Source organism: Cervus canadensis, chromosome 29, assembly GCF_019320065.1.
Source record: "Cervus canadensis isolate Bull #8, Minnesota chromosome 29, ASM1932006v1, whole genome shotgun sequence".
In the NCBI taxonomy this organism is placed as follows: Eukaryota; Metazoa; Chordata; class Mammalia; order Artiodactyla; family Cervidae; genus Cervus; species Cervus canadensis.
In genome coordinates, this window is record NC_057414.1 from 47347807 (window position 1) to 47369458 (window position 21652).

Below are 21652 nucleotides of genomic sequence, written 5' to 3' on the forward strand. Positions count from 1 at the left end.
AACGTGACGACACGGCACTCAGCCCCAGGCCGAGGACCAGCGGCCGACAGCAGATGCATACATGCAGATGTGGACCCCCCGGAGAGCGCGCCCAGAGCAACACACAAGGGCGTGGCAGCGGAGCCCTTGCCGTCAAGGCAAGTGGGCCTCCACCCAGGGTCTTGGCGGCAAGCAGGGGGTGGGGAGGAAGCAGTGGGCATGCTCCGTGTGCTCCCGGGTGCGGGTGCGGGCGGCAGGCAGGGCGCACCTCCCAGCACAGCCTCCACCCAGCCTCGCCCGCTGCTGCAATCCTACCCTATCCAGCTTTAAAGAGAGGCTCTGAGGTGCGGTTTCTCTCCTTCTTTTGAAAGAGAGAAAACTCCCATGGACATCTATCAGCCACACTTATGCCACGGCCACACAGGTCCACAAGACCATCACACTGCCATGCAGTGTTAACACCACACAGAGCCAAGGCCATGTCCATGTGGTTAGTGGGGTCAGCCCCAGGTGATTCTCTGCCTCCCTCCCTGAACACAGGCTAAGGGCCTCTCAGGACTAACACCTCTCCAACTGCATGTCCAGGTCCTGAGGGAACTGCCCTGAGCAGAAGCACATCTGCATCTGGACTCCCAGCCAGACCCTCCTGTGATTCCACTTCCTGTACCTGAGCACACACTCACACCCCTCCTGTGATTCCAGCTTCCTGTTGTGAGCACACACCCAGACCCTGCTGTGATTCCAGCTTCCTGTACCTGAGCACACACCCTGACCCTCCTGTGATTCCAGCTTCCTGTTGTGAGCACACACCCAGACCCTCCTGTGATTCCACTTCCTGTACCTGAGCACACACTCACACCCCTCCTGTGATTCCAGCTTCCTGTTGTGAGCACACACCCAGACCCTGCTGTGATTCCAGCTTCCTGTACCTGAGCACACACCCTGACCCTCCTGTGATTCCAGCTTCCTGTTGTGAGCACACACCCAGACCCTCCTGTGATTCCACTTCCTGTACCTGAGCACACACTCACACCCCTCCTGTGATTCCAGCTTCCTGTTGTGAGCACACACCCAGACCCTGCTGTGATTCCAGCTTCCTGTACCTGAGCACACACCCTGACCCTCCTGTGATTCCAGCTTCCTGTTGTGAGCACACACCCACCCCCTCCTGTGATTCCAGCTTCCTGTTGTGAGCACACACCCAGACCCTCCTGTGATTCCAGCTTCCTGTACCTGAGCACACACCCAGACCCTCCTGTGATTCCAGCTTCCTGTTGTGAGCACACACCCAGACCCTCCTGTGATTCCACTTCCTGTACCTGAGCACACACCAGACCCTCCTGTGATTCCACTTCCTGTACCTGAGCACACACTCACACCCTCCTGTGATTCCAGCTTCCTGTTGTGAGCACACACCCAGACCCTCCTGTGATTCCAGCTTCCTGTACCTGAGCACACACCAGACCCTCCTGTGATTCCAGTTCCTGACCTGAGCACACACCCAGACCCTGCTGATTCCAGCTTCCTGTACCTGAGCACACACTTCCAGCTTCCTGTTGTGAGCACTCCTGTGATTCCACTTCCTGTACCTGAGCACACACTCACGCCCCTCCTGTGATTCCAGCTTCCTGTTGTGAGCACACACCCAGACCCTGCTGTGATTCCAGCTTCCTGTACCTGAGCACACACCCTGACCCTCCTGTGATTCCAGCTTCCTGTTGTGAGCACATACCCAGACCCTCCTGTGATTCCACTTCCTGTACCTGAGCACACACTCACACCCCTCCTGTGATTCCAGCTTCCTGTTGTGAGCACACACCCAGACCCTCCTTGATTCCACTTCCTGTACCTGAGCAACACCCAGACCCTCCTGTGATTCCAGCTTCCTGTTTGACCACACACCCAGACCCTCCTGTGATTCCAGCTTCCTGTACCTGAGCACACACCCAGACCCTCCTGTGATTCCACTTCCTGTACCTGAGCACACACCCAGACCCTCCTGTGATTCACTTCCTGTACCTGAGCACACACTCACACCCCTCCTGTGATTCCAGCTTCCTGTTGTGAGCACACACCCAGACCCTGCTGTGATTCCAGCTTCCTGTACCTGAGCACACACCCTGCCCCTCCTGTGATTCCAGCTTCCTGTTGTGAGCACACACCCAGACCCTCCTGTGATTCCACTTCCTGTTGTGAGCACATACGCAGACCCTCCTGTGATTCCACTTCCTGTACCTGAGCACACACTCACACCCCTCCTGTGATTCCAGCTTCCTGTTGTGAGCACACACCCAGACCCTCCTGTGATTCCACTTCCTGTACCTGATCACACACTCACACCCCTCCTGTGATTCCAGCTTCCTGTTGTGAGCACACACCCAGACCCTCCTGTGATTCCACTTCCTGTACCTGAGCACACACCCAGACCCTCCTGTGATTCCAGCTGCCTGTTGTGACCACACACCCAGACCCTCCTGTGATTCCAGCTTCCTGTACCTGAGCACACACCCAGACCCTCCTGTGATTCCACTTCCTGTACCTGAGCACACACCCAGACCCTCCTGTGATTCCACTTCCTGTACCTGAGCACACACCCAGACCCTCCTGTGATTCCAGCTTCCTGTTGTGACCACACACCCAGACCCTCCTGTGATTCCAGCTTCCTGTACCTGAGCACACACCCAGACCCTCCTGTGATTCCACTTCCTGTACCTGAGCACACACCCAGACCCTCCTGTGATTCCACTTCCTGTACCTGAGCACACACCCAGACCCTCCTGTGAGTCCAGCTTCCTGTACCTGATCACACACTCACACCCCTCCTGTGATTCCAGCTTCCTGTTGTGAGCACACACCCAGACCCTCCTGTGATTCCACTTCCTGTATGTGAGCACACACCCAGACCCTGCTGTGATTCCAGCTTCCTGTATGTTGAGCACACACCCAGACCCTCCTGTGATTCCAGCTTCCTGTACCTGAGCACACACCCAGACCCTCCTGTGATTCCACTTCCTGTTGTGAGCACACGCAGACCCTCCTGTGATTCCACTTCCTGTACCTGAGCACACACCCAGACCCTCCTGTGATTCCAGCTGCCTGTTGTGAGCACACACCCAGACCCTGCTGTGATTCCAGCTTCCTGTACCTGAGCACACACCCTGATCCTCCTGTGATTCCAGCTTCCTGTTGTGAGCACACACCCAGACCCTCCTGTGATTCCACTTCCTGTACCTGAGCACACACCCAGACCCTCCTGTGAGTCCAGCTTCCTGTACCTGAGCACACACTCACACCCCTCCTGTGATTCCAGCTTCCTGTTGTGAGCACACACCCAGACCCTCCTGTGAGTCCAGCTTCCTGTACCTGAGCACATACTCAGACCCTCCTATGATTCTGCTTCCTTTATGTGAACACACACCCAGAAACGTCCTGTGATTCCAGCCTCCTATACCTACTGTCTACTTCGCTGTGAAGGAGTTACAGGCAAACAGGGTCATCAAAAAATAAAAACTCCAAAAAACACCCCGACAACTGAGACCCAAAAGCCATGTGGACATGCCTGCCCTGTGCCCCTCTGGTCCAAGGCCAGCAGTCGTGCTGAACCTAACACATTTCTCCCGGCCTCAGAGGCAAGAAGGCGGCTTATTCCAGTCACAACAGCTGTGCCAACAGCGAGAGTTGCCGGGGAGGCTGAGGGAGGCCAGGCGCCCGCTCCAGAGACCAGTCACCTGCAGTTCACGCTCCCTTTTACCAAGCACACACCCGAGAGATTACAGGCGAGAAAGTGAGTGGGGAGGAGTGCGCAGGGGGTTCCGCTCCGCAGAGCAGTGGGGGAAGAGCCAAGCCCTGCGGTGACAGCAGTGACCAGAGGCCAAGCCTGAGGTCTGTGCTAAGCGGGGGCACGGGAAGGGAAGGAGGGGGCTGGGAAGCAACTGTGCCTTGCTGGGACCCGTGCTTGGCCAGTTTCTCCTTGTAATCAAACCCCACAGCACAGGAGTCCTGCCTCTCGGACTGAACACCAAATCTGCCTCCGAAACCAGTCTTATAATCTGAAAATCCACAGGGGACCGTGAAGAAAACAACCAAGAGAGGAAAACAAACTTGGTTAAAATCGTAGAAGGTTTGCAGGAATCAAACACAGCGCTTCAAGAAAACGAGAGCCCTGTTGAGCAAGGGAGCCACAGATCCAGCTCCCGGCGTCACCGATGGTCACAAAGGGCTCAAAAGGTTGAAGGACAAACGAAATCTGAACGGGTCAGCCAAGGCTCGAAAGCAGGCTAGGAACTGCCTGTAAGCTGGCTGGGAAAAGCCATGCCAGGCTCCGGGCTTTGTCTCGAGGGTCCTGCCTGCACTGCAGACAAGAGCATGTGTCTCTGCACACGTCAAAGAGACACGTCACACACACAGCCTGTCCCCAGCCCTGCTCTGGACCTGCCGCCTGGGAGGGCGCAAGCCGGGCTCTGGCAGCCATTCTCCCAGGGACACAGCTCACCTCCTGGCTGGGAGCACAGAGCCGCCCCTTTAGCCACCCGTGCTGGCAGAAGCAGCCCCTTGGAAACTGCGGTGGCAGCCAGGGCTGCAGGGCACAGAGGCCTCACCGTAATCCCCCAGGGGATCACTACAGGCAGAGGGGTCTTTTCAAAGCTGAGGGAGGCGGAGGGACCCTCCCTGCCCCCCAGGGAAGACACGACACACTGCCACACAAGTACTGCGGGGTCCGGCGCACAGGAACCTGTGAACAAGGCTGAGCTCTGCGAGGCCGCGGGGGGACGCACCTTTCTGGGACTCGTGCAGCTGGGGCTTCTCCTGGTGGTCCCAGCCGAGGGCACACTTGTCCTGTCTGTCCGTCTGCACACCAAACTTCCCCCCAAAGCCTTTCACGTAGTCTACAGACAACACAAAAGGCCACAATCGAGCATTAACAGGCAGCCTGCGTAAGAGGGAGAAAGCACGTTTTCCACAAAGTTAAACACACACAGCTCGCTCAACCCGTCCTTGCTCCTGTATGTGAGTGTGCTCCAGACCTCTGGTAAGACTTCCAGTGACCTTCATTAAGAGGACCTCCCCGCACCATGTCCAGAAAATACCCTCAGCTACAATCTGGGTCTCCTGGATAAACACAGATGGGACCCCAGGCGGGAAGACCCAAGGCATGCTGCTCAACCAGCAGGGCCTCTTCCGCACACAGACGGGAGACTCGAGGGCCGTCACCAGCCACTCTGCTGAGGCGTCAGAGCTACAGGCTGGCCAAGGGCTGGGTTTCTTAGTTAGCAGCGCTGGTTTGTATGTGCTGTTTTCAAGTTCCATGTTTAACAGCTCATCTGCCCTCAGGCCTCCTGGCCGTGTTCCGGTTCTCCATGTCTGTCCTGATTATCACCCGGCACATTAACAGCCGCTGGCTGGAGAATGAGGTAAAGCTGAGGCCACCTTTCTGGGACTCGTGCTTCTCCGTTTTGCCTTGATACTCGAAGCCGACTGCGCTCTTATCCACCTTGTCCTTGTCGATACCATACTTGCCACCGAAACCTCTGGAGTAATCTGCAAACAAGAAAAGGCACTGTCACACACCGCCACAGGAACAGCAAGCAGGCTGTGAACCTCAGCAGTCTGGAAGGAAGGACTTCTATCACTCCTTCAAACAAACCAACCAAGGGGGCTTCCCTGGTGGCTCAGCGGTAAAGAAGCTGCCTTCCACTGCGGGAGACATGGGTGCGATTCCAGGTCCGGGAGGATTTCCTGTGCTGCAGAGCAACTAAGCCTGCGCACCACAACTACTGAGGCGATGTTCTAGAGTCTGGAAACCGCCAGCTACCGAGTCCACACGCTCTAGAGCCTGCGCTCTGCAACAAGACAAGCCACTGCCCTGAGAGGCCCGTGCAATCGCAACTAAAGTAGCCTGCTTGCCGCAACTAGAGAAAAGCCCTCACAGCAACAAAGACCCAGTGCAGCCAAAAAAACCAACAACAACCAGGGGGACTTCCCTGGTGGTCCAGAGGCTTAAGACTCCACGCTCCCAAAGCAAGCAGCCCAGATTCAACCCCTGATCAGGGATTTAGATTCCAAAAGTTGCAATAAGGATCCTAAATACAGCAACTAAGATCCCAGCAGTCAAATAAATAAATAACTGGGGAAAAAAAAAAAAACTTTAAGGCTTACTCTAAGATTGCAAATGTGGAAAACACTTAAAAATATTATTTATATGTACAGAAGAACTGCAAAAAGTAGTAAATACAGCAAATAAATAATTGCAGCATCTCTCCTTTATTCCAGAAGACGGCATGAAGACAAAGTTGACATGAAGCTTCTGAAATCAAGAATGAACAATAGGAGCAAGCTTTTAGAAGGTCACTCGAGGCAGGGGCTTCCTTGGCAGTCCCAGCAAAACCAATGCAGGGGGCACGGGTTCAATGCCTGGTCTGGGAATATTCCACTTGCCACAGGGCAGTTAGGCCCATGTGCCACAACTACCGAGCCTGCGTGCTGCAACTACTGAAGCCTGAGCACCTAGAGCCCACACTCTGCAACAGGAGAAGCACCACAATGAGAAGCCCATGAACCACAACCAAGAGTAGCCCCTGTTCACCGCAACTAGAGAAAGCCTGCGCAGAGCAAGGAAGGGCAGCCAAAAATAAAACAAACACTAAGTCACCCTGCTTCCTCAACTACAGCAGAGGCGAGATGGGGCACCTCCAAAGAAACAGAATAAATGAGGAGCACTTTCTAGGAACGTCAGTTCCACTCAAGGCTAAGTTACTATAAACACTAGATAGCTGTTCTTACACACAGCATGCTCCATCACAGACCCGTGAGCGGGGACTCATCCCCACCCGGGCAGGCCCAGGGCTGCCAAGGACACCTGCGCTGCTCCAGGCACTTCGGCCTCTGCTCCCCAGCTTCCTGGAGGCATCGCTATTCTTCTGCAAGGGCATCTGGGGAGAAAGCCTCGCAAAATGAACAGGATCCAATAGCAGGTCCTGATGAGCGTGTGCGCACGGGCAAAGGCGTCCAGGCGTGTCCCCAGCACACAGAGGGGCGGCCCAGTGCTGGGGCAGGAGGGCCTTGGGCAGAAGGGAAGCGACGCCCTCAGGTCCAGCGGCCCTTCCCTCAGAGAGACGCCTGGTCACTGGTGCTGCCAGTGGCGGCTTTCATTTTCGATTCTTAAAAAAAATCTGGAGATTTACAAAACCATGTGAACTCTCAATTTCTATGTTGCCAATGATTCAAAAACTTGAATTCGCAGGCCAAACAAAACACACCATGCAGAAGAACCAGCCAATCTCAAGCTCTGCAACAGGGGTCGAGCCTTTGTGTCCAACTCCACACACACGCACCTCAGTGGGCAGAGCGCTGTAACTGACCTCCAACAGGGGGCACCACAGCGAAGGGAGGGTCAGGCTGGCTGCGAAGGACAACCTGGCAGCATCCAGCAAAATTTTAAGTTCAACATCCTTTGACTCAGCAATTCCACTGCTAGAATTTATCTTTTAAATAATCACTTTTGTACGTCAGATACAAGGACAAGAATATTCACGATAGTCAATTCTTAACATCCAAAACTGGAAATAAGCTCAACTCCACCTTCCAGAGAGGAACAGTTCAGGGACTACGCAATCTTCATACAGCGAAGAAGCGAGCAGTCATCAAAACGACGATAAACCACCTACACCAACCAGGTAAGAACAGGGATGTCCAAATACTTCAAATTAAAAGATTTGTATAAATAAAACATAAACCAATCCGCAAGGGGAGAGAGAGCTCACTGGGCTTCAGTAAACGCACGCGCGACGAGGGGCCCTGGGCACCCCGACAGTCAGTGGGGTACACGCGGCCCGCCCACCCACCTCTCTGTGACTCGTGTTTCTCCGTCTTGCCCTGGTAGTCGAAGCCCACGGCACTCTTGTCCACGCGGTCGGACTGCACGCCATACTTGCCACCGAAACCGCTCGAGTAGTCTGGGGAGACAGGGCGGCAGCGGGTAAAGCGTGTCAGGGCAAAACGTCACTCTGGTTAAAAGCAGCAGGACAAAAGTTTCGGGCGACAATGCACCGGGAGATAGGAACACGTGTGGAGATAGGAACACAAGGAGCCACCCGCCATCAGCTGTGGCGCTGGGTGTCGTCTCGTGTCCCTGCAGTCTGGCCTCTTCCGACAGCTGGACGGCAGAGGTGAGCCACAAGTTACTTTGGAAAGTAACCATTCAAACAAAGCTCAGCATATAAAGAAAGGGACATGACCACATGGGTCTTTCCAGAAAAGACCAGAGCCCGCCAACACCCTGGGCTGGGTGGACCAGGCGGACCTGCCCCTAGAGCGCGCTCAGGCCAGCTACTTCCCCGGTCATCGAATGCCCTGCAAGAGGCGTAAGCAAACAGGCTCACAAGAGCAGCTCGAGTGCTTCGGGAGAGTGATGCGCTTTCACTGAAAAAGTGAGCACAGGGGAGCACGAGCTTGTGAGCAGCAGCCAGCACCCTGTTCAAGACGGCGTGGACGCTATGCAAACCTCAGCAACGAAACGGCTCTGGTTACCATCCTGAGGGGAAAGTCTGCTTTGCCAACCAAGCTTAAGAATGAACTGTTCCTGAGGCAACGCTGCTCAGAGGAGGGGGAGGCAATGGGGTGACACAAGACGCCAGGGTCCATGTGCTGCCTGCCGGGGACCCGCCACACCACACCACAACCCAGATGCCTGAAGGAGAGGGCAGTGTCCTGCCCATGGCAACACCTGCCCCCTCCGGATGAGGCCTCAAGGGACAACGTGCTCCTGCCCTTCAAAAGCAGGGGGCGCTTTCTGCATCTCCCCCATCTCACCTTTCTGTGAGGCGTGTTTCTCGGTCTTCCCCTGGTACTCGAAGCCCACAGCAGACTGCAGTCACAGAAAAAGAGGAGATGCAGATTTCAATGTCTGGATCCACAACATATGTGACATTTTAAAAAACACAAAGCATGTTATTGGTATTTTTTTATTTCTTTCTTCCCTAAGCTACTAATGCCCAAAGCACCAGTATTTTGAATTTGCACACCTTGAAACACTCACTGAAGCCCGGGGGCTGCCCCAGCCAATGAGCAAGGTGGCCCTCAATGCTATGACATAAAACGAGGGGGCTGCCGGCCCTGAGCCAGGGCTTCAGACCAGAGGAGCAGCATCAGACACTCAGCACAGCCCTGGAAGTGGGTGTGAGGGGAGGCCCTCTGTCACCGTGACACAGGCAGGGACACAGAGTCCCCACTGTCCCCCGGGACACACCAAAGGCCATCCCAGGCACCAACATGGGGGTTTCTACAGCAATCGGGGGAAAACCCTTACTCTTGACCGTGCTCACCTCTTAAACAGCCCATCATCTCAGAGCATCTGTGGGGGGGGTGGCCCTCAGGAGCCTGTGCTCGGGACCCCACCTTGCAGTCCCACAGTCCAAGGCCCCTCTGCACCACTCCGAGACGCCCAGAGGACACTCGGAGCAAGCTCAATCTACAAGGTGGGGCCCCAGCTGCCCACGACGTTTCACTCACCTGGTCCACTCTGTCCACCTGGACACCAAACTTGCCTCCAAAGCCCCGGACGGAGTCAACCTGCGAGCAGTGCTTGGAGAGCTTTGACTGATACTCATGGCCGACAGCCGACTGGAACAGGGGCGAAAGTGAAGCATCAGACACCCACCAGCACTGCCACACTGGACCCGCCCCCCACCCGGAGGCAGCCTGCACTTCTGCTCGGCGTGGGTGATGCAAACAGAACCACTCCACGTGGAAGCCGGCCCAGGGGAGGTGACTCCGGGGGCATCGCAAGGCCAGGGCCCCCAGTCAGGTGTTCCTGAACCCTCTCCACACCAGGCTCCCCAGAAGTTGCCTGAACCCCACCCACAGGGGGCCTCCTGAGGTGCCTGGGTGTGAAAAACCAGGAGGCCAGGCCCCAACCAGCACCACAGAGTCAGCAGCCTGCCAACGACTCCTGAGACCACTTCCAGGAAGACTGCCGGCAGTGATCACCATCCTCAGGTGGCCCTCCTCAAAACACATGGCCCAGGAATCGGCACAAACCACAACACAGATGACATGCTTCAGGCACACCACACGTTCAGTGTCAACAGCTGCCACACACCCAGCCCACCCAGCTGTGCAGTGGGGCCTGCCACCGCCTCGCCACCCCCCAGTCAGGGAAGCGGTGACCTCTCAAGGCCACGTGCTGACCGAGCAGTCCACCCCGAGCTTTCCGCTGTGTGGTCAGCAAGCTGGGGCCTGAGGCCCACATCCAGCACCAAGGTTCTTTGTAAATAAAGCGTTCTGGAACATACCACATGTGTTCATTTACAGAAAATCTACGCCTACCTTGGTGTCAAGACAATACAGCTAGTTCAGGAGCTGCCCGAGACCCTGCGGTGGCCGGGAAGCTAAAAATATTTACACCCCGCACTCTGAGCGGCCCCGTGCTGCTCCGGTCGCCCAGGCCTGACCCTCAGAGTAAGGCAGCAGGCGCCCTCGGCAGAATGGACAGTGGTCACGGACCTCTTTGTGGACACTGAGGACACAGGACAGATGACTGACGCATGACCCGAGGCCGGGCAAGGAGGCGGCTCGTCCAGAGCCTAAATCCTCCTCAGGGAGTCACCCCCACCTTGGCCCCCTCCTACAATACAGCGAGGGGCCTGCCGGCGCACTACCAACTCCTCTCCCACTTGTTTATCCGGAACTTCAGCGGCAGCGTTTAGGGTCCAAACCCCACAAGGTCACCACCACTGCTAACACCTCTGCAGGCAGCTCAGGGAGCGCTTTCTTCCATAGCCAGGGAGGAAAGCAGGTTTTACTTTCCAGTCCAAAGCTGTTACTTTCTCTCCCTCCCAGGCTGGATCTGATGCCCACAGCTAACAGCTGATCCAGAGCACCACGGCCTCGGAAAACCCGTGGCAGAGACCAGCCATCTGCAGCTTCGGGGGTCTCACCCAGACAACATCAACAAGGTAATGCGGAGGCAGCAGTGTGCCCAGAGGACCCCCGCGTGACCTCCATCACTAAGCAGTCAGAGAGCTGTTCCACAAACATGGCCAGAGTGAAAGCTCAGCAATTCCCCCGACTTTCTGATCAAAACAGCTCTCTCCCCCAGATTGGCCTTGGTCCTACACTGACGAGACTGTTTCTTATCAGACAGTCAGCACCAGGCAGAGCACTGCGGGAAGGAGGGGTGACACTCGGGTCGTGGGGGGCGCCCCCCTCTCTCAAGCAGGTGCTGGCCCACCAGCGCCACAAGCCCTGTCACTCGGGGCTGAGTCCGATCCGGGCACAAGGGGGACGGGCTGGAATCACAGGGGAACCCGCCCCCAGCTGACACCTCAGCACAGAGTGAAGGCAACATCTCAGGTTACCCCACCTGGGAGACGCGCACCCGCTTCACCGCACACGCAGCACACCTGCTCGGGTCTACTGTCCTCTCTGCAGGGCGGACACAGCCCCCGGCTGATCCAGCCCCCTCTCCAAGTACAGCAAAGGATGCTGCACTGTTAACAGCTTCAGTCCCACCTCCTTGGACCTGCCTGTCCTCAGCGTGGTGGGCCACGGCTTAACGCCAGCGGCCAGGGTCCTCTCTGAAGGTCACCAAGCGTGGGAAGGACAGCGGGCCAGGTGGCTGACTTCCCAGCCTCAACATGAAACCAGGCGCTGAAACTCAGCTCTGGGCCACAGATGGGAACCACTACGGCTATGCCTGAACCCCAGGTGACGCCCAGGCGGCAGCGTCCCCGTCAGAGCCGGCCTCTGGTAGGACCTCATCTCCAGCTCCAGGTTCCCCAGCACACCACACCCCCTCCCCACCCCGCCAGCAACTCAGAATCTGAAGATAGCTTCCAGATACCGCAGCCCTTCTCGGCTAAAGTCAATTGAGAGAGGGTGCCTTCTGGCAAATCTCATCCTCAACAAGGGGACTCCCAACTTTTCAATGGAGGGGGCGGGCCGAGAGACAAACCTGCTGACCCTGGCGAGGCCAAGCACACCAGGACCCTGACACCACATGGGCCGGCACTCACCTTGTCCATCCTGTCCTGCTCCACGCCAAACTTCCCTCCGTAGCCGTGTGACGCTTTGGGTCCCGTTTCCAGCTCCTTCTCCTTGAGGGTCTGGTGTTCTTGAAACACATTCTCCCGCAGCTTGTGGATGCTTGGAGGGAAGACATGGAAGACGAACAAATCAGTCAGCCAGCCAGCCCAGACATGCATCTGTGCATTCTGGGAGGCAGACAAGGACGTCATCTCTGCAATCTGAGAGCTTTCGTTCCCAGGTGGCTCCCCAGCCCGGCCTCCCTTGTGTTCACTTTACTGCAGCTCCAGCTGCCCCCAACTCCAGCAGTTCTCAGAATCAGATGCAGGTTAATGGGAAAAAAAAGCAAGTCTAAACACACACAGTGAGTCATCTCCAAGCCTTACAGAAGCTGGGCTATGATGTGGATGGCATTCCACCAAGTGGAGGACAGCTCCTTGGGTTCACCAGACACCTGACCCGGGACAGCCAGCAGGCAAACGGGAGACAAAGTCAACAGGCGTGCACCCGGACGACCCTAGGCCAGGAGCCCAGAGATGTGGAATATTCAGACGGTTTCTCGCCACGTGAAGCACCCCAGCTTTCCATTCAAAGGTGAAGTGAGAGGTTTTCAGAACTTAAGATGTAAAAGCCACTTTCACTTTAAGCGCTAGGAGCAGCAAGGCAGATCACTAGATGCAGCCAGAACGGGCAGGCCGGGCAGCTGTCCCCCAGGGCCGCTGAGGGCCACCTCACACCACAGCCACATCTCCACATCCGGACAGCAATCCCGGACGTGCGGCTTAGAACACCAACCAGGCCTGGCCACCTTCCGAGCCCCTGACGAGCTGGGGAAGACCAGCCTCCAAGTACCGTAGAGGGACCTCAGGAAGCCAAAAGCAGTTCAGCCTTGGGTGTTCTCTGAATTCTAACCCACCACAGGCTGCCTGACCAGAGAGAGTTCCTTTCTTCTCCAATCTGCCCTCCCCAATGTGTTTTGAAACCACGGGGAACAGCAGGGCTAAGAGGCCTGGATGACAAAACCAGGTCAGCAGTCAGTCTGACCCCAGAGCAGGGAACCCGAGACAGCTCCCAGCAGCAGCTCCTCCGGCCGGTCCCAGGCCCTTCTCCGAAGAGCTGCAAGGTGGCGGGCTCAGCGAGTCAGGGAGGGAGGAACACTTGTGTCTAAAACGCCCGCACTGCAGACTTCACCCACTTTTCTAGATGAACGGCTGAACCCTTCTCAGCCAAGAAGAACTTCATTTCACTGCAGAGATCCTAGAGCCAAGCAAGACCAGTGCTCTATAAACGACCCAACTGGTCACAATCAGGGCAGGGGAGCACACACCCTCACTGAGGCCAGCACAGGCAGAAATAAAAGTCTGAGCACATTCTCAAAGGCCCTTTATCTACCCCTCCCAACAAGAAAACAAGCTGCCCCGGAGGTGGCGAGTTAAGACTGGCCAAGTCAGGGACAATCCCTGCTTCATGCATTTCTCCTATCTCGACCTTCATGAGAACAAGAAGTTCAGGACTCAGCTCAGGGTATCCAACTGACAACAGAATAACAACATTATAACAAAATAATACAAATTAAGGAGGGGGTGTTTCTGATCTCATGTCTTCAAAGACAGCCACAGCCCATGCTTTAGAAACCTCCCATCTGTAGAGAGAACAGCTTAGCTAACTGTGCTCCTGGATGAAAACCAGAAGCTTGAAAACCAGACTGGAGAATCAGGAGTACAGGAGACACCGGCAATGAGAATTTTAAACCACTGAGCACGTCTGTACAGATGCACATACACAAACACCTAAGTATATATGTGTCAGACCTCATTTTCACCTACTGTGTGAACTACAAGGGACCAGACAACGCAGAAGCAGGGCCAGCGTGCAGAAGCAGGGTGCTCGCGCTCACCAACGGGGAGCGTGCCCTGCCTCACCCCTTCATGTTTCAGAATGTCACCGTCACACAAAGATCGAGAAGGTCTCTTACTTGATGTGCTCCTGGTGCCCAGATCCTTGCACGGTCTTGGCCCCCCATCTCTGCTCTTTCTCACTTACATCATTCTAAAAAGAAAAAGAAAGAAAGAGTACACCCCACACCCTGGACTGTGAAACAGCCCCCCACCCACCCACCCACCAAACACCTGGGAGGATCCACTTCAGGAGACGAGAGAGGCAGGCAGATTGGCGGCTCCTACCACGAAATCGGGGTCAGTCTCCCAGTCGTCAGCTCCCCCGTCATCCGGGGTGATGGACACAGTGTGGCCGGCTGAGGCTTTCCACATCTGCAAGGGCAGCGTGGATGGTCAGCGACGTCAGGAGAGCCCTGCCCAGAGGCCCACATGGACGCTCTGCCCAAGACCCCAAGGCCCTGGACGGCACAGGGAGTGGGGGGAGCTATGTGCTCAAGAGGTCCACTCATGGGACTTCCCTGGGGGTCCAGCAGCTAAGACTCCCTGCTCCCAGTGCCAGGGGCCCAGGTTCAATCCCCAGTCAGGGAACTAGATTCCTGCAGGCCACAACCAAGACCTGGCGCAGCCAATTTTCTTTCTTTTTTTTTTTCTTTTTAAAAAAAAAACGGTCACTCATAATCCCCGTGCCTGAGTGACACCAAAGGATCCAAAGAAACCTAACATGAGAGCTCCAACACTGCAGTCACAGGGCAGAAACACACAAGAAATACTCCTGGCTTCAACTCAAGTGAGGAAATTTTCTGAAAAATAAAAAAAGTCACGTGTGCTACTTCACTCAACAGGAACCTCCCCGACTAAGTCTCTTGACAACAGTGTTGTCCAACACTGGGAACGCGATGTCGCCAATAATAAAGTCTGCTGTATTTTATCACAATTTTTTTTTTAAAGCATCCATTTTGACTTAAAAATAATTACTTGAAATCTAACAATGATTTTCTTAACTTAGACTCTGACAAGTCAATAAATCATTCACGGGCTGCTTTGCCATCTACTTGGGGAAACACAGAGCACACAGAATGCCAACTTCTGTGCTGGGCCTCCTCAGCAGGGCCCTGAAACTCTGTAACTTATCAGCTTGGAGAACAATGACACAGCCTAACAGCCGAACCACACTGCTCTTTCCGTAACTGCAAAGGCAAAATCTAGCCTTTCAGGACTTCAATAGAAAGCAATGAGAAGAATGGTTCTGTTCTCCCCAGAAGTCCCCATAAAACTGCTCACAGGCCAGGAAGCAACTGAAGGCTTGTTTTCACTCAACCAGAAGCCCCAACCCTGGTGTCTGAGCTGAGGACACTGCCCGTCTCGCTTGGTGGGGCCACATGCTCTGTGTGGATCCAGACGGAACAAGAGCCCTTCGCAGGTCTGAGACCCCCCCAGGCCGGGTCCCCCTGCACCCCTGGCTCTGCTGGGTCACAAGTCCAAGGTGGTGGCAGGGGTGGATCGAGGGGCACAGCTCTCAGATTCCCAGATTGGACTCCTGCCACGTCACCTGGGCAGGGAAGCATGTGCCACCTGGTAGGCAGGACCAACACAGTCCCCTGGACACTGTCCCACTGGGACCCTTGCTCCCCTCTGACTAGGTGAAGCAAGGCAGGAAGTGGAAGTGCCTTTGGACACAATCTTCGAGAGCCGACAGACCAAGTCCAGCCACGGTGGGCACAACCAGCGTGCCTATTCACAGATGGAGACACAGCTGCCTGAAAGCCAAAAGCTCTGCCCAAAGCCTCTGCTTCCCCGAGTCAAGACTGCCTGTGGCACCACACTGGCCTGAGAAGGGGCCGCCCGCCCACAGGACTCCAGGTGCCTAGTGGTCTCCTCAGCCAGTGAGGGGACGGCTAGTCATGCAGAAGGACAGGGTCTCCAGCGAGACTCACTCCCCACCCAAGGCCAAGGTGAAAGCCGCATCCTGGCCTGTGGTTTCTCCACGCTGGCGGCGCAGAGGTTGCAGGGCCCACTCTCCACCCGTCTCTCCAGAAGCCAGCCTCTCTCGTGGGCAGGTGAGCACTGGCCGGCTTGCCCCAGCATCATAGCCACGGGCTCTCCACTCCCATGGAACAGGAAGAAGGGGTCAGGGGGCTGCCAGGCCAGGGTGGGGGGTGCCCCAGGTCCTCCACTCCAGGGTCGTGTGGAATCCCCTCCGCTTTCTAGACCACAGGCAACACCGAAATTGACTTCAACTTTCAAATAAGAAAATTTCCTCCCAGAAAGTTATCGTCCCTATCTCCGCAAACCCAGGGAGAGAACACCCCTCGCATTCCTTGTCAAAGGGGTTTCCCTGCCCGCCCAGTGAAGCACATGAGCATGCTCACAGTGCACAAACCTTTCCTCTCCAGGTGCAGATGCGAGACGCTCACAAGACTCTGCTGAAAACGCAGTAATCCAACGAGGAATTCCCAGGCATTGGGGAGAGCTTCTGTCTGTAAAAAGATTGAGAGTAAAAAGCTCAGAAGGATATGTACTGACAAGCACCCTGGGCACATCTTTGTGTGCTCAGATCCTTTTAGAATACCTCTGAAATCCTCCCCAATATAACAAGGTTTTGTAAAGAAATGTGAAAAGAGGGTGGGAAGATTTGCATTTCTCTAATCAAAGAGTTCAACTGACTTTCGGCCAGTGAGAAACTACAGGAAATAAAGAAGTTCCATCTGATTTACAACTGTATGAAGTTTCTTCTTAATGCAAACAGAAATCATTGCTTCAATTGTTAGCGTACATTTTTGTTTGCCAAAATCCTGAGAGCTTTCCATTTCTGGTTCATCCTAATTTATTCTGCAATAAAATTCTATTACTCTGGGTGTGTACATATATATATGTACACATATATATATATGTGGCTTCCCCAGTGGCTCAGACAGTAAAGAAGCTGCCTGCAATGCCGGAGACCCAGGTTCGATCCCTGGATGGGGAAGATTCCCTGAAAAAAGGAATGGCAACCCACTCCAATATTCTTGCAGGCATAATTCCATGGACAGAGGAGCCTGGCGGGCTACAGTCCATGGGGTCACAGAGTCGGACATGACTGAGTGACTAGCACTCTCACACTTCCACATACATGTGTATACATGAGAAGCACTTTCCAAAGGGATGGTGACATGGCTGGGCTAGAACTGAGAGCAGTGACAGCTATCGAACGTGAAGAACGGTGACTCGGGGAGCAAAGAAGCAAGCTGCGTCTCTAACGAACGAGTAGGGTTACTTCATAAGACCAAGACTCCAATTCTGCAACCCACCAGCTCAGCAGCTCTTCCCTAAGACCACACGATAGCCCTGACTAGATACGGCACTGCTAGACATTACAGATGACTAGAATCCCCTTGTTCCCCAGAACAGACTAGTCACAGGCACACATCGTCTGTGCTGACGTGTTGCCTGGCATGCATTAGCAACCAGACAGAAGATGCTCTGCTGGCCTTCCTCAATTCTGCCTTTAGAAATCCTAAATTGTGTAGGTTGCTTAACATTCTGGGTACGGCAGTTATCACCCAGCATCTATGAAAATCTTCCCAAGGGTAGTGAGTGATAGGTTCAAATCTATAATAATCTATTCCCTCTCAATATTTTTAATTAAAAAAAATCATGAAAGCTACTCTTTGAAAAACTGAGGAACTTTTGTTTTTTTGATCCAAAGATAATGCCTCTGGACCCCTACCTCATACTACACACAAAAATTAACTGGAAAAAAAGGATCAAAAAACCTAAGTGTCTGAACTAAAACTACTGAATTCTTAGGAAAAAAACAAGAATAGATTCTCATCACCTTGAATTTGACAAGACCTTAGATGTGACACCAAAAGCACAAGTGAAAACAGAAAAAAATAAATTGGACAAAATTTTAAACTTTTTGCTTCAAAAAAAAGACACCCATCAAAGTGAACACAATTTACAGAATGCAAGACACTATTTTCAAATCATCTATCCAGAATATATAAAGAACTCTTAACCACATTTTTAAATGGTGAAAGGATCTGAACAGACATTTCTCCAAAGACATACGAATGGATGATAAGCTTGTGAAAGACAGTATCACTAACCATCAAGGGAATGCATATCAAAGCCGACTTTTGAGATACCATTCCACACATTCTAGGGTGGCTACCATCCAAAAAACAGACAAGAAGTTTGGTGAGGGTGTGCAAAAATCAGAAGGCTCTTAACGCTGCTGGTGGAAATGTTAAAAGGAAGAATCTGGCAGTTCTTCAAAAGGTTAAACACAGAGGTGCCATATATCCCTGAAACTCCACTCCTAGGTATATAGAAAATTTATTCACAGAGTATCACTCCTAACAGCCCAAAGTGAAAATAACCCAATATCTACAAGACACGCAGCAAGTGGTCTATCCATTCAATGGAATGCTACTAATATCTGACGATAAAAGGAGTGAAGTACTGACACCCATTACAACATGGATGACTCCTAAAAATCTTATACTAAGTGAAGAAGCCGGACACAGAAGACTGTATATCACACAGGCCCATTTCTATGAGTGGTCTACGGAGAGAAAAAGTAGAATAGTGGTTGCCTAGTGTTGGGGATGAGGGAACCTGAGAAGGTTTCTCTGAGGTGATAAAACCACCAACGCTGAGTTAGCCATCCACTTGCCCACCCTCTCCAGTGTAGCAGAGTAAACAGGTCTCACAAGGCCCACTCTCCATAACACCATTACTCAGAGGACTCCCCTCCCACCCCTGCCTCCTGCACAGTGAAAGACAAGACCCCTGAGGGACAAGGGCCCCAGGACAGGGCCCACTGCAACACAGGGCAGGCCCCAGGGCTCCCAACTGTCTCTCTCAACCATGCGCTCCCCCAGCCCCTGCTGCACTGTACTGACCAAAGATCTGAATCACCAATGACTCCATCCAAGTTAAGTTTTTTACAGATCTGTCTCTCAAAAATGCTTCAAATAAAAGGTCGTGAGGGACCCACTACCAGTTACTGAGGGGGCTGTGGAGCAGAACATAAAGGACAACCCCGCACACCCCTCCTCGCTCCTCTCTCGGGTCTGGGAACACTTTCAGCCTCTGGCACCAGCGCAGTGACTCACCCGCCATCAGGCCCTGCCCAGCGCTGGCCAGCGGGGCGGCGGGGCGAATCACGCGGTCGGCCCCAGCGGGTTAAGCCCAGACGGAGCTCCGGGGGCCAGGTCACCGCGGAGCCCAGCGGGGCGCTGGCCCGGGACGCCTTGGAGCTCCGTCCAGCGGGAAGTGGGTTCCTCACCCCGCTCCCCCGGGCCCGACGCGGCCAGCTTCCACGGGAAGGAAGCCCTGTCCCCTCGCCCCAGACCCTCTGCAGGGGCACCAAGCTTGCACCAGAGTGACTCCCTTCCAGGTGACTCCCAGCTCGCACCCAGAGGAGGGGCTGTTCCCAATCCAGAGCCGCTCCACTCTGCCGCGCCGGTCGCTGCATTTCCACTGACCTGATTGCAACATCTCCCCGTAGGTGTGGGCCCGGGAGCTGGGAGCAGCGGCCCGCCCTGCCGTTGGGAGACCCCGGCCCCTCCCCCTCGGCCCTCCGCCCCCTGACCTCCGGAGTCCGGGACTCCCCCTTCCGGTAGGACTCCTCTCTGTCCCTAGACCCTCTCTGCTCTCCGCCCCCTCCCCCTAACACTCCAGGTCCTGGACCCCCTCCCCGGCGGTCCTCGCTCTTCCCAGGACCCTCTGGACCCTTGTCCCCCTTTCCCTAAACACTCAGGGCCAGGCCTCTCCGCGCCCCCCGCCCCCTTGCCCCTTCCTCCCGACCCCCAGGTCCTGCACCCCTCCTGTAGAGCCCCTCTCCTATCCTAGACGCCCCCCTCAAACCTCTGGCCCCTTCCTCCCAGGAACCCGGGCATTCGCCCCTTCCCCTCAGCACCCCGGCCCCTTCCCCTCAGCCCCCGGCGCCCTTCCTCAGGCCCGGCCCCTTCCCCTCAGCCCCCGGCCCCTTTCCCTCACCCCCCGGCCCCTTCCCCTCAGCCCCCGGCCCCTTCCCCTCAGCCCCCGGCGCCCTTCCTCAGGCCGGTCCCCTTTCCCTCAGCCCCCGGCCCCTTCCCCTCAGCCCGGCGCCCTTCCTTCAAGGCCCGGCCCCTTACCTCAGCCCCCCGGCCCTCCCCTCAGCCCCGGCCCTTCCCCTGCAGCCTCCCGGGCCCTTCCTCAAGGCCCGGCCCCTTCCCCCTCAGCCCCGGCCCCTTTTCTCAGCACCCCGGGCCCCTTCCCTCAGCCCCGGCCCCTATCCCCTCAGCCCCCGGCGCCCTTCCTCAGGCCGGTCCCCTTTCCCTCGCCCCGCCGCTTCCCTCAGCCCCCGGCCCCTTTCCCTCAGCCCCGGCCCCTTTCCCTTTCAAAGCCCCCGGCCTCCCCTCAGCCCCCCCGGCGCCCTCCTCAGGCCGGTCCCCTTCCCTCAGCCCGCGGCCCCTTTCCCCTCAGCCCCCGGCCGCCTTCCCTCAAGGCCCGGCCTTCCCCTCAGGCCCGGCCCCTTCCCCTCAGCCCCCCGGCCCCTTCCCTCAGCCCCCGGCCGCCCTCCTCAGGCCCGGCCCCTTTCCCCTCAGCCCCCCGGCCCCCTCCCTCAGGCCCGGCCCCTTCCCTCAGCCCCCGGCCCGCCCATCCCCTTCTCTGACCTCGGCCCCCAGCCCCGGGAAGCCTCGCCCGCGCTCCCCCCGCGCGCGAAACCGCGAGCGGAAATGCGGCGAGACCGCCGCGGCCGCCGCTTCCTTCCCGTTTCGGGACCTGGCTGCGCCCGGGGACCGCAGCTGAGGAACCGGCCCCCTCCCCCGCCCGGCGGAGGCCGAGCTCGCTCACCGCCGACTGGGGTCGGTCTGGTCCGGCTCGGCACTGCCCAGCCTCCGCCGCGCCCGCAGCTCCCAGGCGCCCCGCTCCACTTCCGGTTCCGCGGACGGGGGCGGGGCCGCATCCGGGTCTCCGAGGCTCCGCCCCCGCCGGCACGCCCCCGCCCCCGCCGGCACGCCCCCGCCCCCGCCGGGTCCGCGGATCCTGCGGCCTCCCTTGTCCACGTGGCGCCAGCAGTGCCCACCCCTGGCGCAGGCGCGAGCTCCGGCCGGTGCCCGCCTGCGGAGCCTGCCTAAAAGTGAGATGACGCTGAAGGATAAATTTACGGAGCGCCCGCTGTGTGCGGACCAGACTGTGCTCACAGTACTGGATTCACAGCACCGCCTGAGGGGACAAAGGGCGACCGAGCCGAAAAGGGGACAGTGCCAGGTTCTCTGAGCACTGAGGACGCAGGAGGTAAAAGTGAGGGCCAGTCACCTGAGAGGAAGAGGTGACTGTTCCTCCGTTCATGCGTCCATCCATTACCTATCCATCCATCTTCTCCTTCCATTTTCCACCAATCATCCAACCACCCGTCAGTCTCTTCGTCCAGAGAAAGCTAGATACGTATCAGGAGTAGAGGTCAGTAGAATAAACGTGGACTTTGCCCTTAGAGACCTTTCAACCTAGAAGAGGAGTCAGACGTTAATCAAATACATATATACGAAGGAAATAAGACAGATGCTCTAGAAAATGTCAAGGTTAGATTGGAGAGATGGTAGGATCCCAAATCCTTCAGCAGATCAGAGGTTTCTTCCAGTGATTAACATTTGAGCTGATACATGATAGCCAAATAGAAGTAAACAAGGAAAGAAGGGAAGAATTTTCCAGGCAAGAAAAGAGTCTATGCAAAGGCCCTGCAGCAAGAAAAGAATGAGGTCCTCTGTGCTCTGGGAAAA

At 55.8% G+C, this 21652-nt stretch overlaps 2 protein-coding genes across 24 annotated transcripts in view; both read right to left on the reverse strand.

The window, feature by feature from the left end:
- CTTN (cortactin) overlaps positions 1 to 20881 on the reverse strand; it is a 29589-nt gene extending 8708 nt beyond the window's left edge. Inside the window, exons 1-11 of one of the 7 annotated variants that reach the window (XM_043451757.1) lie at positions 20727 to 20881; positions 16279 to 16375; positions 14184 to 14270; positions 13976 to 14049; positions 11991 to 12120; positions 9487 to 9597; positions 8788 to 8842; positions 7821 to 7931; positions 5407 to 5517; positions 4755 to 4865; positions 3918 to 4028 (exon numbers count right to left, since the gene is read on the reverse strand). In XM_043451757.1, the coding sequence (XP_043307692.1) occupies positions 3918 to 4028; positions 4755 to 4865; positions 5407 to 5517; positions 7821 to 7931; positions 8788 to 8842; positions 9487 to 9597; positions 11991 to 12120; positions 13976 to 14049; positions 14184 to 14270 (901 nt within the window). In that variant the 5' untranslated portion in view covers positions 16279 to 16375; positions 20727 to 20881. Of the gene's footprint in view, positions 1 to 3917; positions 4029 to 4754; positions 4866 to 5406; positions 5518 to 7820; positions 7932 to 8787; positions 8843 to 9486; positions 9598 to 11990; positions 12121 to 13975; positions 14050 to 14183; positions 14271 to 16267; positions 16376 to 20545; positions 20706 to 20726 lie in introns of those variants that run through there. The other 6 variants (XM_043451758.1, XM_043451760.1, XM_043451759.1 and 3 more) reach the window with 6 other exon arrangements.
- Positions 3 to 3911, reverse strand: LOC122430847. 17 transcript variants are annotated; one of them, XM_043451745.1, is made up of 8 exons: positions 3186 to 3911; positions 2779 to 2973; positions 2692 to 2734; positions 2215 to 2648; positions 1888 to 1956; positions 1569 to 1804; positions 1332 to 1427; positions 3 to 1246 (listed from the first exon to the last, which is right to left on the reverse strand). In XM_043451745.1, the coding sequence occupies exons 1-8, from the start codon at positions 3350 to 3352 to the stop codon at positions 480 to 482; spliced, it is 2007 nt and encodes a 668-aa protein (XP_043307680.1). In that variant the 5' UTR covers positions 3353 to 3911; the 3' UTR covers positions 3 to 479. The 17 variants fall into 17 exon arrangements, with proteins under 17 accessions (XP_043307680.1, XP_043307687.1, XP_043307675.1 ...); XM_043451752.1 differs by lacking the exon at positions 2692 to 2734 and having other exon boundaries at positions 2215 to 2388; XM_043451740.1 differs by having other exon boundaries at positions 1569 to 1694; positions 1737 to 1804; positions 2215 to 2973.
- Positions 20882 to 21652: the final 771 nt, after the last annotated feature.

Excerpts from the sequence above, each read along its gene's own strand:
- LOC122430847 (XM_043451738.1), bottom strand. The coding sequence starts at position 3,352 with ATGTGCTCAGGTACAGGAAGCTGGACTCACAGGAGGGTCTGGGTGTGT. Across the intron at positions 1,957-2,214 it reads GGGTGTGAGTGTGTGCTCAG|GTACAGGAAGTGGAATCACA; the intron begins GTACAGGAAGTG and ends GTGTGTGCTCAG. Across the intron at positions 1,247-1,331 it reads TGTGTGCTCAGGTACAGGAA|CTGGAATCACAGGAGGGTCT; the intron begins GTGGAATCACAG and ends CACAACAGGAAG.